Here is a 16,747-nt window from a genome sequence, read left to right as displayed (position 1 = left end):
GAGTCCGGGAAAAAAGTCTGGACCTGCCTAAGAGTCAAGAGACCATTGTTTCGCGGTACCCGAGGAAAGGAGATTCACAACACCGCCTAAACGAGCTCCAGAGATGGGCACAAGCCGCAGCTATCAGCGTGGGACACCACAGATGAGCATGAAACGCTAAGGCTGCTGCTGCGCCACCAAGAAGCCTGTGTGCGAGCACAGGTCACTCTCCACACCTCCCTCCCAGGAGCCTGTGCAGCCCGCCACTGCCAGGGTCTCGTGATCCAGGGACAACTTCCCCGGGAGAACACACAGCTTGTCTCAGGCTGGTGCGACGTCACGCCAGCCTCTGCCGCCGCAGGCTCGCCGCGCATCCGTGCCCCTCCCTCCCCCCGGCCTGAGTGAGCCAGAGCCCCCGAATCAGCTGCTCCTTTAACCCCGTCCTGTCCAGGCAGGAACAGACGCCCTCAGGCAACCTACACGCAGAGGCGGGTCCAAATCCAAAGCTGAACCCCAGGAGCTGTGCAACAGAGAAGAGAAAGGGAAATCTCTCCCAGCAGCCTCAGGAGCAGCGGATTAAAACTCCACAATCAACTTGATGTACCCTGCATCTGTGGAATACATGAACAGACAACGAATCATCCCAAATTGAGGAGGTGGACTTTGGGAGCAACTGTAGTCTTGGGATTTGCTGTATGAGACTGAATAGTTTCTGATTTATATGTTTATCATAGTTTAGTTTTTAGCACTTGTTATCATTGGTGGATTTGTTTATTGGTTTGGTTGTTCTCTTCTTTCTTTTTTAATTACATTTTAATTTTTTTTATTTTAATATTTTTAATTCTTTATTTTAATAACTTTATTTTATTTTATTTTATTTTTCTTTCTTTCTTTTTTTTCTACTATTCTTCTGAGCCGTGTGGCTGACAGGGTCTTGGTGCTCCAGCCGGGAATCAGGCCTGAGCCTCTGAGGTGGGAGAGCCGAGTTCAGGACATTGGTCCACCAGAGACCTCCGAGCTCCACGTAATATCAAACGGTGAAAATCTCCCAGAGATCTCCATCTCAACGCTAAGACCCAGCTCCACTCAACGACCAGCAAGCTACAGTGCTGGACACCCTATGCCAACCAACCAGCAAGACAGGAACACAACCCCACCCATTAGCAGAGAGGCTGCCTAAAATCATAATAAGGCCACAGACACCCCAAAACACACCACCGGACATGGTCCTGCCCACCAGAAAGACAAGATCCAGCCTCATTCACCAGAACACAGGCACTAGTCCCCTCCACCAGGAAGCCTACACAACCCACTGAACCAACCTTAGCCACTGGGGACAGACACCAAAAACAACGGGAACTACGAACCTCCAGCCTGTGAAAAGGAGACCCCAAACACAGTAAGTTAAGCAAAATGAGAAGACACAGAAACACACAGCAGATGAAGGAGCAAGGTAAAAACCCACCAGACCAAACAAATAGGCAAGAGGAAATAGGCAGTCTACCTGAAAAAGAACTCAGAGTAATGAGAGTAAAGATGATGCAAAATCTTGGAAATAGAATGGAGAAAATACAAGAAACATTTAACAAGGACCTAGAAGAACTAAAGAGGAAACAAGCAACGATGAACAACACAATAAATGAAATTAAAAGCTCTCTAGAAGGAATCAATAGCAGAATAACTGAGGCCGAAAAACGGATAAGTGACCTGGAAGATAAAATAGTGGAAATAACTACTGCAGAGCAGAACAAAGAATAAAGAATGAAAAGAATTGAGGACAGTCTCAGAGACCTCTGGGACATTAAACTCACCAACACTTGAATTATAGGGGTCCCAGAAGAAGAGAAAAAGAAAGGGACTGAGAAAATATTTGAAGCGATTATAGTTGAAAACTTCCCTAATATGGGAAAGGAAAGAGCTAACCAAGTCCAGGAAGCACAGAGAGTCCCATACAGGATAAATCCAAGGAGAAACATGCCAAGACACATATTAATCAAACTATCAAAAATTAAATACAAAGAAAACATAATAAAAGCAGCAAGGGAAAAACAACAAATAACACACAAGGGAATCCCCATAAGGTCAACAGCTGATCTTTCAGCAAAAACTCTGCAAGCCAGAAGGGAGTGGCAGGACATATTTAAAGTGATGAAGGAGAAAAACCTGCAACCAAGATTACCCGGCAAGGATCTCGTTCAGATTCGACGGAGAAATTAAAACCTTTACAGACAAGCAAAGCTAAGAGAATTCAGCACCACCAAACCAGCTTTACAACAAATGCTATAGGCGGGGAAAAAAATGGTTCTAAAGAACCTAGGGGCAGTACAGGAATAAAGACACAGACGTAGAGAATGGACTTGAGGCCACGGGGAGGGGGAAGGGTAAACTGGGACGAAGTGAGAGAGTGGCGTGGACATATATACACTACCAAATGTAAAGCCGATAGCTAGTGGGAAGCAGCCGCATGGTACAGGGAGATTAGGTCGGTGCTTTGTGTCCACCTAGAGGGGTGGGATAGGGAGAGTGGGAGGGGGATGCAAGAGGGAGGAGACATGGGGATATATGTATAACTGATTCACTTTGTTATACAGCAGAAACTAACACACCATTGTAGAGCAATTATACCCCAATAAAGATGTTACAAAAAAATAAAACAAGCATCATTTCTGTCTTCAACCTGTCATACTCTTAAGCGCATCGTCCCTATACATATGAGTTTGTTGGGTTTTAAGTTTTATGAAATTTACGACTTTGGCAACCCACCTATGAAAAGGATTATATATCCCCTCAAGCTAAATCCCCTGCAATAGTGCAGTTACTCCGGGTTTGCCACTGGTGAGTGGAAAAATCAAACCTAATTCTGTGTGTTTACTGAGCCCACACAGCCACTCTTAAGCCGCTTGATGAAAATCCTTTAAGTAGTCAAGATGCAAGCAAAAGCGCTAGCGAACTCTTACCCTGAGCTCTTTCCATTTGCTGGGTTTTGTCCATCACCCAGAGCACCGTCACACCACCTACTTCCCCACCAAGGTTTCTGAAAATGGCCTGCTGATTTCTGTTACTAGCACAGGCAGAGGCTTGAGGACAAAAGGCCGCTGGACTGACTCAGGATGCCACAAGTGAGACAGTTCACTACTGCGTCCGAATTTCAGCTGCTCCCTAGCCCTATGGAGAATTCTTAGCGCTCGATCCCAGACACAGCTGGCTTTCATAAGGAGCCGAGACCAGGAAAGCAATGGCATTTGGGGAGTTGCCTTTTTCACTTTTTCATCAGTGTTGGCACCTGAAATCTTTAACTTGACCTGAAAATGACCTTCCCGCTCATCTGCATGCTACAGCTGTCCCAGGAGAGCTAAATGGGTCTTTTCTGACACTCGTTAGTTACCTGCTACTCCCCATTTCCTCTAATAAGTATGTTGATTGCATCACAGACATTATGCCAAGCAGGCCTTGAGCTCTGAAATAAGAGACCATGACAAGAGCCTTTTCATATGGAGGAAGGGATAGTGGTGGCAGAGGGCAAGGGTTTCTCCAAGGCTGGCTATGAGCTGATATGACCGTTCTGCTGCGTTGGCTTCACGAAGCATGCAAGAGGTGGGAGGGGTTGCTCCCTTCTCTACCAGGTGAGCCTTCTCCTACCTGCTCTTTGCTATCCCTTTGTCTATTTCTGTCTGTATAGGTCTTTTTTCAGGTTCAGCGTGGTAATTCTCATTTTGGAGGCAGGTCCACATCAATGAAGCTTAATTGCACACAGATTTAACACTGTTCTCTCATTGAAGAAGCACCCTCCAGGAAAACAAACTGCCCTCTCTGAAAAAGCTCCTTAGAAAGAAACAATTCAGTCAAGGTAGAAAAGCCCGGGCTGAAGAGCAAGTGCCTGAGGGGAGCAGCTTCTTCCTGTTGTCTTGTGTGACTTCAAAAGTACTTCAAACTAAAAATGGCTTTCTTTTTCGCTGCGTTGGGTCTCCGTTGCTGCGCACGGGGGCTACTCTTCATTGCGGTGCGCAGGCTTCTCACTGCGGTGCATTCTCTTCTTGCAGAGCACGGGCTCTAGGCGCACAGGCTTCAGTAGTTATACCTCAGTAAAAAAAAAAAAAAAAAATACAGATGCTCAGGCAGGCAAAAAATAAATAAAATTTAAAAAAATAAAAATGGCTTTCTTTGGGAATCTGTTCTTTTGCTGCACGTTCCTGGGAACCAGACAAGAAGCACCGCTTTGTCTATCTAGCCACATCTTGTTAGCATTTAGCTGTGCTCATCATCTGGTGACTGTTTCAGTTACTGAGTTAGGTTTTTTTCTCTTAAAGGGTGTCAAGATTCTCAAAATCCTTTCCTGACGTGCTTGAAAAAGAACCTAATTCCCCTAAACTCAATCCAAAGTGATTTTCTCACACAAGTGTCCCTTAGTTCTTCCTTCCAAAACAAAGAAGTGGCAATTTCTTTTAGAACTATCTAGTATTTTGACTTTAAAGATAAAAAAACTAGTTAAATGAAGTAATTAAATCAAATGAGATCAAATGGGAAATGCTGCTAGCAGGGCATTTGCACGTTCTAAGCAGGAGGTAGAAATACGTTGGCAGGGATAGAAGGTGGCTTTATCTGTGAATTCTCTTGGCACGACAAGGTTCTTTCTAGCTGATTCAGACTCTCTGTGCCAAAAAACCCCACTAGCTTTTGGGCCAATTCCATTCTCCTCAGTTGCTTTTGTTTCTACCACCTGGTCTGGCCCCAGGCAAAAGAGTAAAATAGATAAAATCTGTGTTTGTCTCCCCTCCAGTTAGAAATGTGGAACTGGTGATTCAGGAGTTAGCTCAATGAGGGAAGAGTTGAAGCCAGAGGTAATAATACTGAGGGGAGAAAGGAAGAACAGAACCTTAAAGAGACTTGCTTATTCCACAAACCTTCATAAATTACCTACCAAACCAGGGCCCGTGAATAGACTCTGGAGGTACAAACGTACATCTTCACTGAGAGAGCAGAGCTAGGAAGCAAAGACAGAAAAGGAACATTCAGAAAGGTAGGAGAAGAACCGAACCCATAGTCTTCAGCATCAGAGAGCTAAGGAAAGAGGATATACATAGTGCTAAGGGCCAGTGGTATCATATGAGCGGTCTGCGGAAAGGTCTTTGAATTTGGTAACCAAGCATATAGTTCAAGAAGCAATTTCACTAAATTGGAGGGGAATGGAAGTTACAGCACAGGTGTATAAAGGAAACATTGTATTAAAATCAAGAGATAGTAAAGACAAATTTTTCAAGAAGATTGGTGATGATAGGGAGTGATGCTGTATGGTTAAGAGGGTAGTAGGATCAAAAAAAGGAGGAAGGGCTTCCCTGGTGGCGCAGTGGTTGAGAGTCCGCCTGCCGATGCAGGGGACACGGGTTCGTGCCCCGGTCCGGGAAGATCCCACATGCCGCGGAGCAGCTGTGCTGTGAGCCATGGCCGCTGAGCCTGCGCGTCCGGAGCCCGTTGCTCCGCAACGGGAGAGGCCACAACAGTGAGAGGCCCGCGTACCCCCCCAAAAACCCCCCCCCCAAAAAAAAAAAAGGAGGAAGAAGTGTTTTTTTCTTTCATTTTTCTTTGTCAGTAAACGGAATTACCTGAGTATGAGGTAATTATTAAGTGAATAAGATCTGTCAGTGGTTTCAAATTACAGCAAGAATGAGAATCACCTGGAGGGCTACCTGGGTTTTTTTTTTTTTTTTTTTTTTCCCCCCCCCCCCAGTTTCTTATTTAATAAACATGGCGTGGGGCCTGAGAATTGGCATTTCTAACAAGTTCCCAGGTGACTCTGTTGCTGCTAAGTCTGGGGAATCACACACTGAGAACCACTGGAATAGATTGAGAAGGAAAAAATAGTAAAAGAGAATAAACAGCTGAATTTTAAGGAGACAGAAGAGTATGAGATGCAAGGAATACGTAGATTAAATCTCAGAAAGAAAGAGTTCATTTTCTAAGCGATGGGAATGACAGCAGGGATAAAGATACAGCAATATATTGAGGAAGAGAAGAAAGGCACTGAGGTGATAGAGCTCATATCAGGTGGCTTCCATCTTCTCAGTAAAGGAAGAGGCAAGATCATCTGCAGAGAGGGTACGTAGGATTAGGGAAACGTTTGGAATAAGCATCATTCATAGACTTAAAGAAGAATCAACCTCACGGTGATAGATGATGGGTTTAATTTTAGAAATGGTGAGTTTGAGATGGTAGTCAGCCTTCAAGGTAGATTTGGTCAGCAGGCTGTTGGCTTCAATAAATGCATACATTCTGCAGCAGATTTTTGTCTGCTTGTCTTACTCACTGCTACACCCCTAGCACCAAGAACAGTGCTTGGCACAGAATAGGCACTCAGATACACACTGGAATGAACCCGAGAGGCGTTGGCTGAGGTTGATCATTGTACATAAGGTAATATATAGTAGAAACGTGCAAGTATCTCTGGAGTTAGAATATTATGGTGGTCAAGAGAGTGAGTTCTGGAATCTGAAGACCAGGGTTCTAATCCCAGCCTCTCAGTACCTCACTTCCTCCTTCTCTAACATGGGAATGATCATGGACCAACCTCAAGGTTGCCTTGAGAATTAAATATATATAAGGGGCTTAGCACAACACCTCACACAGAGTAAGCACTGAATCGATGTTAGCTGGCTGTTTATTACTGCATTTCCCCTTCAATTAATTAAGGAGTGTTTCTTAACCAGTTTGAGTCACCATGTGTAAATCAAAGTACTAAAACATTAAAAAAAAAAAACAACCCTGTCTCAGATTTCATCATTCTTCCCCTACTGGTAGGGATATTGAGGCATAACTATTTAACAAAGAAAAAACGATCATCAAAATTGGTGTTTTCACTTTATACCTGATATACCATCCAAAGCCTTTCCTTATGAGCATTTCTCTAAGTATGCATTTTAAGGCCTGGCTCCAGACTAAAACCTACCACTGACATAAGGGAACTAGTGTGGAAGACAAAAGAAATAAGCGTAGAAGTTCCAGTGCCTATTTTCATGGGACTAATATAAAAACATCGTCTGCCTTTGCCTGAACTAATTATGCAGTGCACTACTGACACGTTTATTTTATTGATCCAATACATGTGAGTGCTACACTGATATTTATCACTAGAAATGATGGCTTACTATATAAATTAATATGTATTGTGATAACTGCTTTGCCCTTATTGCCCATGCAGAATTCTTTCATGTTTGCATATTTCATATTCAATAGTCAAGAGCTTATTTTTTAGGCATCTACAGTTTCTTTAGTTTAGGATCTTTTGCAGTGATAGATACAAAAATAGGAAATTGAACCCCTGCCTTCAAAGAACTTATGTTTTTAATAGACATACTCTCAAAGAAATAAGTCAAGAATAATGGCAAACACTCAAGTGTTAAACTGAGTACTGTAGTCCTGTGTTGCACCTCATGGTGGGGAGGGAGGCACATATCAAAAGTATAGACTATTATGCTTTTCCCACAAGAATTTCCGGTCAGGTAAGGGAGATATGACATAAGTGAATGAAAATTAAAATAAGAATATAAGAATTAAACAGTGGTATGTCACAGGAGAGTAGCAGTTGAGTTGCAAGGTAGCAAAACAATTTTAGGACAAAAAATTGAATCAGGTGCCCTAAGCCAATATGCCTCAGAGGACGAAGTGTCTTTTCCTTAACTTACCATCAAGTTAGAGTATTTTAGGACCCACTGAATGCTACTACTTGTCTAACCAAAGCATTGACAAATCAGCTGGCTATAGTGACTTAAGACTTTATATTTCTACCAAAGAGGTATATTAAGTGGCAAATGACTAATGGAAATACTGTCTCTAAAAGTCAAAAAATGTTTTTTTCCAGAGGGCTGATATAGCTGTTGCTCCACTCACTATAACGCTGGTCCGTGAAGAAGTCATAGATTTCTCAAAGCCGTTTATGAGCCTGGGCATCTCCATCATGATAAAGAAGCCTCAGAAATCAAAACCAGGAGTGTTCTCGTTTCTGGATCCCTTGGCTTACGAAATCTGGATGTGCATCGTCTTCGCTTACATTGGAGTCAGTGTAGTTCTTTTCCTAGTCAGCAGATTCAGCCCTTACGAATGGCACTTGGAAGACAACAATGAAGAACCTCGTGACCCGCAAAGCCCTCCTGATCCTCCAAATGAATTTGGAATATTTAACAGTCTTTGGTTTTCCTTGGGTGCCTTTATGCAGCAAGGATGTGATATTTCTCCAAGGTTTGTTTCCATGTCATACCCAATGCCTCCTTGCATGTTATGGCCATGATCCATTCGTGCACATCTGACATTCACCCATCTCAAGTCCAGATTTCTTTCATTTAACATTCCATCCAGTGACAAATTATCATCAAGCCATTTTTGTTTGCTTGCGTCCATGAAGTGAGTGTGTTATTGGTGTTGCTTTGAATGTCTTTCATGCATTTCTATGGTATCATCAATTTATACACATTATAGCAAACATTTGAACTCAGATAAAGGCAACATTGCCAGCTAATATTGATATTATTCAGATAAAGCTAACACTAAATCTTGATCCGAACAAACAGGCATGGTTTCCTCATTAACTGAGCTAGAACATTCTCTCATTTGTCCAGAGACTGGATCTAGAAAATATTTAAAAGACAGAACTCTTCTTTAAAACCCTCCCACCTTCCCCTTTCTCCTCCATTTTTCATTTTTTCTCTCTGACTGCCTAGAACTATTTCACTGTAGTATCTTGCCCAAGCTTTATCACTAAAACAGTAAAACTTCTAGAAGAAAATATGGGAGGAAGTCTGTGTGACCTTGGATTGGACAAAGAGTTTCCAGAACGCAAAAAGCACAATCCACTGTAAAAATTGATAAACTGGACTTAACCAAAATTCAAAAATTTTGCATTTCAAAAGACATCATTAAGAAAATGAAAAGACAAGCCACAGTGGGAGAAAATATTAGGAAATCATACATGTGATAAAGGACTTGTATCCAGAATATATAAAGATCTCTTGCAACTTAATAAAAAGAAGATAAACAACCCAATTCTAAAAATGGATGAAAGATTTGAATAGATATTTCCCCAAAGAAGGTATACAAATGGTTAATAATCACATGAAAAGATGCTCAACATCATTAGTCATTAGGGAAATGCAAATTAAAATCACAGTGAGACAGCTCTACACATCCTCTAGAATGGCTATAATCAAAAAGACAGATAATACCAAGTGGTGACAAGGATGTGGAATAACTATAGCTCTCATCCATTAGTAGCATGAATGCAAAATGCTACACCCAAATTGGAAAGTGGTTTGGCAGTCTCTTATAATTAGACATACACTTAAAATATGGCACAGCAATTCCACTCTTATTTACCTAAAAGAAAACATATATCCACACAAAGACTTATACACAAATGTTCATAGGAGCTTTATTTACTATAGCCAAAAGTGGAAACAACCCAAATGTCCATCAACAGACGAATGGATAAACAAAATGTGGCATATCCGTACCACATTTGGAATGGGAAACTATTGAGCAACTAAAAAAAGGACAACTGATACATGCTACTAAATTAACTTTGATAACATGATGCTAAATGAAAGAAGCCAGATGCAAAAGGCCACTTACCATATGATTCCATTTATTGACTATCCCATATTGTATTATTCCATTTGTCCAGAATAGGCAAATCAATAGAGACAGAAAGCACGTTGTTGGTCTCCGGGGCCTTGGAGGGAGCAGAGAGGGGATCAAGATTAGGGTGAGGCAAGTGAAGCTGAGTAGAGCAAGTACAGGGGTCAGATCCAATCTTTATTTTAAAATTTGCTATTTTGTTAATCATGGATTTTCTTGAATTAATTTTGATTTTTTAAAAAAAATATACTAAAATTCTCTTTATTTTGATTAATGAGATTTTGGCACCCCCTTAAATTTTGTGTGGGGGGCAAATGCCTCACTTGCCTCACCCTAGTCCCATTCCTATCAGGATTAACCACAAAAGGGCACAAGGCAACGTTTCAGAGTATTGGAAATTTTCCAAAACTGGGTTGTGGCAATGGTTGCACAACTCTAACTTTACTAAAATCATTAATTGTACACTTGTGTTGGTGAATTGTATGGTATTCATATTTTACCTCAGTGAAGCTATTGAAGATATTCAATGTGAATATCCTAGATCTTACCCACTTAAAGTGTCGACTCACCTAAACAAAAATGGTGGCAAATGCATAATTATAAAATACTGTAAGCAAATGTAACATCTTTATAATCAGAAAAAAATGAAATAAAAAGTTGTAGCTTTGGTAAAATTGAACATTAATTCAAATACTGACCAGAGTCAATTATACAAACATATAGGGATTTTCATTTAGACTAGAAGGACTCAGAAGGTCACCTACCATGCTTTTATAGCATATTTCATTTGAGGTTATCCACTTGGAGCGCAAAACATTTAAAATGGAGTTTTGCAGTATACATCGCTGGTAACTATCTTCAGCAGCTTTTTAGTATAACACGTGTGGGGTAAGCCTCATTTATCTGTCATTCTTTTTTGCCACCCTCAATCTGCTTGGTCAGATTCTCCAAATTATTTCACTCCCTATTCCTTTTGTGCTTGGGATGTGTGTCGTTTTGTGATATCATCTGGGAGTTAATTGTGCTAGTTTCTTTCTTTCCTGATTTTTTAAAATGTTCACTTCAAGAGATGAGGGTTTCTGAATGATCCTGTAATTGAATGATTTTAACGTGGCTGGTAATCTGTGTTGAGACAATGCTAAAGACTTATTAAGGCTGGAGATTTTATTGGTTTCTGTAAGTGCATTTTCAAAACTAAATTTGTGATATCCCCACTGGAGTGCTACATGCTGCTGTGCATACTCAAACAGGACTCTTAAAAGGCCATTTGTTTTTAGAAGTATTTATGCATATTACCTCATTAAGTAATAACTTAAAAATGATGGTCTGAAAATGACAAGCTGGAAAGATTCTTTATTTTCATTTTTTGTAGCAGAATTTAAGCTGTGACTCTTCTGTGGCGCTGAAATATATCAAGTGCTTTTTTCAAGGTAGAGATTTTATTATTCTGCACTAGACACTGTCCTAGAGAGTGATGGCTTTCAAATGTTTTGAGCACAACCCTCGGTCAGAGATAAATTTTCCATCACAACTCAGTACACATATATGTACGTAACAAAATTTCACCAGAAATTACCCTTACAGTGTGCCATGCACTCTGATATTATCTATTCTCTTTTTTTTTTTTTCTAAATGCTGGTCACAACTCAACCCAGCAATGGGGCACACAGCCCCACTTCTGTTCAATGGCCATCCTTGGAATGCAAACTCTCCAGAAAGCCCAGAATGTGAGCATGCATTGTACACTCTGACTTTTCTCAAAATTGGAGCAATTCAAGGCATCATAAGAGACCACATTTTAAAGTAGAATTATCAAATATCATAGCAGGAGGAGATGTCAGAGATAAATTAATCCAGTTGCATCCGTTTACTGAGGGCCCAGGAACAATTTTCTCTGAGTTCCCACTGCATCTGGGCACTTTACCTGTATTATCATATGAATTCTAATCCTCAAAACACTACCACAAGGTGGGCATCGTACTTATTTTTTAGGTGAAGGTGATGCTCAGGTGAAGTAATTTGCCCAGTCACACAGCTAATGACAAAGCCAGTATTCATACCCAACTCCAATTCCAGAACCTGTGCTCGTTCCACTTCATACTGCTTTTCTCATATCATAGAGAAAGGAATAGTACCCGGAGAGATAATGTCATGGAACCCGAGGGCACGGAGGCTCTAAGAGCCAGCAGTACAATTATTTCCACTACCACACACAGCCTCCCACTACCGACCTAAAGGTGCACTGTTTGTTCCATTCTTTTCCTCGTGCTCATGCCCAAGAGATGTTTTCAGTCTCCCAACCTCTGATGAAACAGTACCTTTGCCCTGGCTGTTTAAGAAAATAGGCAGTGAGCATTTAAGAATGCTGCTGAACATGTGTTCACTCAAAGTTAAAGACTGGGAAATCAGCAACAAGACATCATGAGGAAAACTGAGCATGATTCCACTGCCATCAAATAAAGCTATGAACAGTAACCTAGAAGCCTAAAGAGTCTATGTCAATATTAGGTTTGATATTTTCAACTACCCCAATTGTTCAGGGTGACCAATTCAAGTGGAGACTGAGTAATCAATGAATAAGCTGAGGTTATATTCATACACGAACTAATTTGTTGGGGGGAGTCAGGAGAAGAAAGTATGAGGAGATTGCATTCAATCCTCTTCCCCCTGATTGGGGGATGGGGAGATAGCCAGTGGGTGTAGCCAGATGGAGGGAGCACAGTGATTAGGTATGCGGGTCCTGGAGTTCATCTCACTAGATTCACAATCCGCTTAGCTGTTGTGTAACGTGGGGCGAGGTACTAAAACTTGCTAAGGCTCAGTTCCTCATCTATAAAATGTAAAGCACAGTACCTGACACATAGTAAGTTCTCAATACACGTTACCTATTATCATTTTTAAACTAGCTGCTGTTAACCATCCTGGCTTCACAAATACTAATCGTTCATATTGCACTTGCATTTTAGTTCCTAAATACGGTTAAAATTTTAGTCAGTGCCAAATAGCTGCTTTCTGATGAGAAATAACCAACAACATTCCTTCTTGAACCCATAAAGTGCTTTCCTTAAGGATTACACAACTTGCAAACATTTTGATTGTATTATTCCACAATGTCTTGCTGATATTGACAGGTGGCTGGAATTTTTTTTAATCTGAAATTTATTTCGTTTGTAAAACGTTGACAGAACTGCTAAGCAGGCCAGAGTCCAAGTCCTTCCAGACAAATGCTCCCCCTGCTGACTTTCTCTAAAGCTGCAGGGACATCTGAGGGCTAGCCAAGTTGAAGATACAAGGTTCCAGGGAATTGCAGCAGAGAAAATGGAAAGAGCACACTAACTTGAACCCGGTTACTGTGTATAGATTATTCCATGGGCATTATTCTCCTGTTAAGTTTTCCAGATAGCAAACACTTTGGAGAAGCAGGCAGGGGATCTGTCCAGGTTAGCTGACACATAGATCCTCCTTTTTTAAATGGAAAGTATGTGCAGAATAATAAAATATACGAAAGGTAAAAAATGAATGGGATCAAAGACAATAGGAGAGTTTGGGGCTCCGTTTAAAGCAACAATAGCCTTTCCTTTACTGATGTATGACCAGTGTCTTCATCCTACTGCAACTGCAAATTCACTTCAAAGCAGTAGTGGTGTGGTAATAAATTAATTGTAGTAGCAGGATTTTTATTACAACTATTTCATGACTTTTCTGGCTGAAGGCCGTAGTTTTCAGTCTTTGGGAGATGGTTAGTTATTCCCATCAGAGAAGACTATAAGAACCAAAGATTGACTCTGCACATTTTTTTAAAAATCTGTCATAGACACAGCATTGAATGCAGTGTAGAAATGATGCCTACTGTGGAAGAAAGAAGAGGGAGAAAAGGAATGATAGAGTTTGTGCAAAGGAGAGAGGCAGTTTGCAGTTCCGGGTCTGCATCTTGTGAAGCTAGTAAAGTGCCGATTTCAAAATTTACTTACAGGATGAAGGTTCCAGCACACAGCTCACTTTTATTATCATTTCATAGGCCGTAAAATACATTTTATTATTAACTCGGAAACTCTAGTTTCTTATGATCACAGGTAACATGAGCATTGTGCATTATTTTGCAATGTTATGTCTGTTTTTCTCTTGTTGCTAATTTACTTTCATTAACTTCATGTCTCCTCTTACATTTCTTCAAAAGGTATGATATGTTCCTTTAATGCATTTTTTATAAATACTAAATGGCAGCATTTTACGGTCATTTCATTATGCTAACCTCAAAATCTGTCTTGTGCAACAAAACTACTTGAATGTTAAACATTTTGAAGCTGCATTAATGGAAGAAAAGATACTGGGAAATGACAGGTCTTTCTAACTCAACTATAAAGTCTTGTCTTGTTTTAATAGATCCTTTTAAAAATGTGACGGGGCTGACCCATCAGTCACTTTTTATATAGCCTCCATGTGAAATGTGGATTTAAAAGGCTCTAGTTTCACTAATGAGAAAAGGGAAATGTGAAAATTCTTATAGAGCTTCTTCCCTGTGAGTTCCACTGCACATTTTCTCAGTGAAAGGATTTAGGCATCCATGACATACAAGGGAAGAAAGTGGTAGAAATTCCACCAAGACTCTTGTCAAAGCTACCACTGTCTTTTTTTTTTTTTCTTTTCTTGATGAACAGAAAATTTTATTTATATTTTTAAAAAATCCATTCCTTTGAAAAACATCAGATCCCCAGAACTTATTCACTTAATAACTAGAAGTTTGTACACTTCGACCAACATCCCCTATTTTGCTCACCTCCCATCCCCTGAAAACCTATATTCTCTTCTGTTTTTCTATAAGTCTGGCTTTTTTAGATTTTACAGAGGTTAAATTCTTACTTGAACTGGCACAAAAGCTACTACTGTCTTGAAGGGAGAATGCTGAATGCAAGCTTGTGCATTCAACGCTGATTCCAAGGAAGCTCCTTTTTCCATCTATGCTGATGCTCGTGGATACTGTTTTACCATTTCTATGTGGATATTCACCAAAATTCTCCATGATCGTAGGTCTATCACAGTATTAACCACATAATTGCCAAAATCAACAGCCATGTAGACAAGAGGCCACAAAAAAAGACCATTTTGCTTTTAGGTTTATTTTCAGTCATGTCAACAGCCAATTTCAGCTGAGTCATACAGACCAACCACATGATCATCTGAGTCAGCCATTAAGGTGGCCAAAAGAGCCAGATTATGATGCGCAGGCTTGATTTTAGATCACACAGACACAGCCACAGTCCATTAGCTGCAATAGAATGGCACAAACGTAATTTCCATAAATTACTGTGTTGTTCTCCACATTTCAAGCAGATAATACATAAACTACCATTAGTATTCACAGCAGCAGAATACACCCTTTTCCATACCAAACCATGATTCTGGAAATACTCCAAAATCAGTTTTCCCCTTGGTCTCAGTAAAACCCCATCATCCCAAATAAGGAGGACATTCACAGTTCCATTCCAAATGAACAACAGATAATAAACAATAATTATCCAAACATGTTTGGTTTTCCTGCAGCTATATTTCTCAATGTTTGTAGGAAAATTGCTCCTTCTATAATTTACACACCATTTTGGGTTTTCTTATACAAAACATGAGTATTTTATACTACAGAAATGTGGGCATGTCTTTCCGAATGCATAAGTCTAGATGATTTATTTCCTATTTCTCCTCTCTGTGCCTCAATTTCTTTATCTGTAGAATGCTCCATTTTCTTATCTGTAAAGGGATGGAGGATTAAAGGAGTTGACACATGTAAATAATTATAACTGAGTCTGGCACATAGGAGGTGCTCCTTAAACGTTAGCTATTATTATCATTTTTATTACCCTATTACTACGAATGCTACTTTGAGCATTCATCTTTTATACAGTAAAATTATTTCCAGAGTCAGATCAACCCAGAATAAAATGTGTATGTTAACAATGAAGAAAGACTGTGAAAGTTTCAAATTCATAACTGAAATATTCTGTACACTTTTAGCATTCAGATGTGACATTCTTTCTGACTCCAGATGTTTTTACATCTTCTGATTAAAAGGGAAATGTTCCCAGGTGAAATCCTGAGAGAGTATAACTATCAGTTAGAAAATCTGTTGCAAAGCAGATTTGCACATCCCGAACGCTAAAAGTGATTATGTTCAGAAATAAATAAATAAGGGTTATGTGAAGCATCCAGGGACCAACAGGAATTACAGGCTTTAAGAAACCAAACAGCTTTGTTACAGTTAATCAATAAAGAATACTCTTTATCAAAACACCTGCCAAAATTATTTGATCAGGGTGTAAAATCTAAAACAACTGAATTTTCCAGAGGCTAAAAAAAAGGTTATCTTGGGACACAGGAATTTAAATTTGCTTCAAAGTGGTAAAATGCGAGTATAGACAGAGAAGAGCTTGACTTGCCAGCTTTCAGCCCAGAGCTGCCCTCTTCCCACAGAGCCTGGAGATGTGCCAGGCTCCTACGCCTATTCTTGACTCTATGACAGAGTGGGTTCTATTCCTGTGAGCTTTTCTGGGCATGAGAGAACACAGCCTAACCAGGATGGAGCTCCACCACAGAGCAGAACTATTCTCGGGATAATGTGGCAATGTTTTATAAAACCTAGTGACCAGATTTCATTTCTGCAAACAGAGCCAGCCTTCAGCAGCATTGTGAAGGAGATGAAGTTTCCTCACTACAAGCCCTTACCCATTGGGCATTCAGTGCCCTCACACTGCCCCCTAACTGCCCACAGACCCTCTCCCTGAGTAGCATTCATGACGTAGGACCATGACTCCCAATCTTGGCTGCCCCGGAGTATAACTGATTCACTTTGTTGTAAAGCAGAAACTAACACACCATTGTAAAGCAATTATACTCCAATAAAGATGTAAGAAAAAAAAAAAAGTGCTGCTGCTTAGGCCCAACCCTCAGAGATTCTGATTTAATTGGCCTGGGGTGGAGCCTAGGCATTTTTTTGGTCATTGTGTTTTGTTTTGTGTTGTCTTGAACTCCCCCAATGATATTGATGTGCAGGCAGAGTTGAGAATCACTGATGTAGAAGAAGAACAATATTTCTCAGTTTGGGCCGCAGACCACTGCAATCACCAGTGATGCCTGAGAAGTCCAGATTTTTGAGCAC

General features: G+C 40.4%; 1 protein-coding gene across 8 annotated transcripts in view; it reads left to right on the top strand.

Annotated features, from left to right (window-relative positions):
- Positions 1-16,747, top strand: part of GRIA3 (glutamate ionotropic receptor AMPA type subunit 3) — a 293,982-nt gene that overhangs the window by 215,903 nt on the left and 61,332 nt on the right. For all 8 annotated transcript variants that reach the window (XR_009560811.1, XM_060293089.1, XM_060293090.1 and 5 more), the window contains one exon: positions 7,832-8,208. Coding sequence is in view for 7 of the 8 variants with exons in the window: in XM_060293089.1 (XP_060149072.1) it covers positions 7,832-8,208 (377 nt within the window). In the remaining variant the exon portion in view is untranslated. The remainder of the gene's footprint in view (positions 1-7,831; positions 8,209-16,747) is intronic.

The sequence above is a fragment of the Globicephala melas genome, chromosome X (assembly GCF_963455315.2).
Source record: "Globicephala melas chromosome X, mGloMel1.2, whole genome shotgun sequence".
Taxonomy (NCBI): Eukaryota; Metazoa; Chordata; class Mammalia; order Artiodactyla; family Delphinidae; genus Globicephala; species Globicephala melas.
Note: the sequence above shows the minus strand (reverse complement) of the source record. Positions and strands in the feature narration are given on the sequence as shown.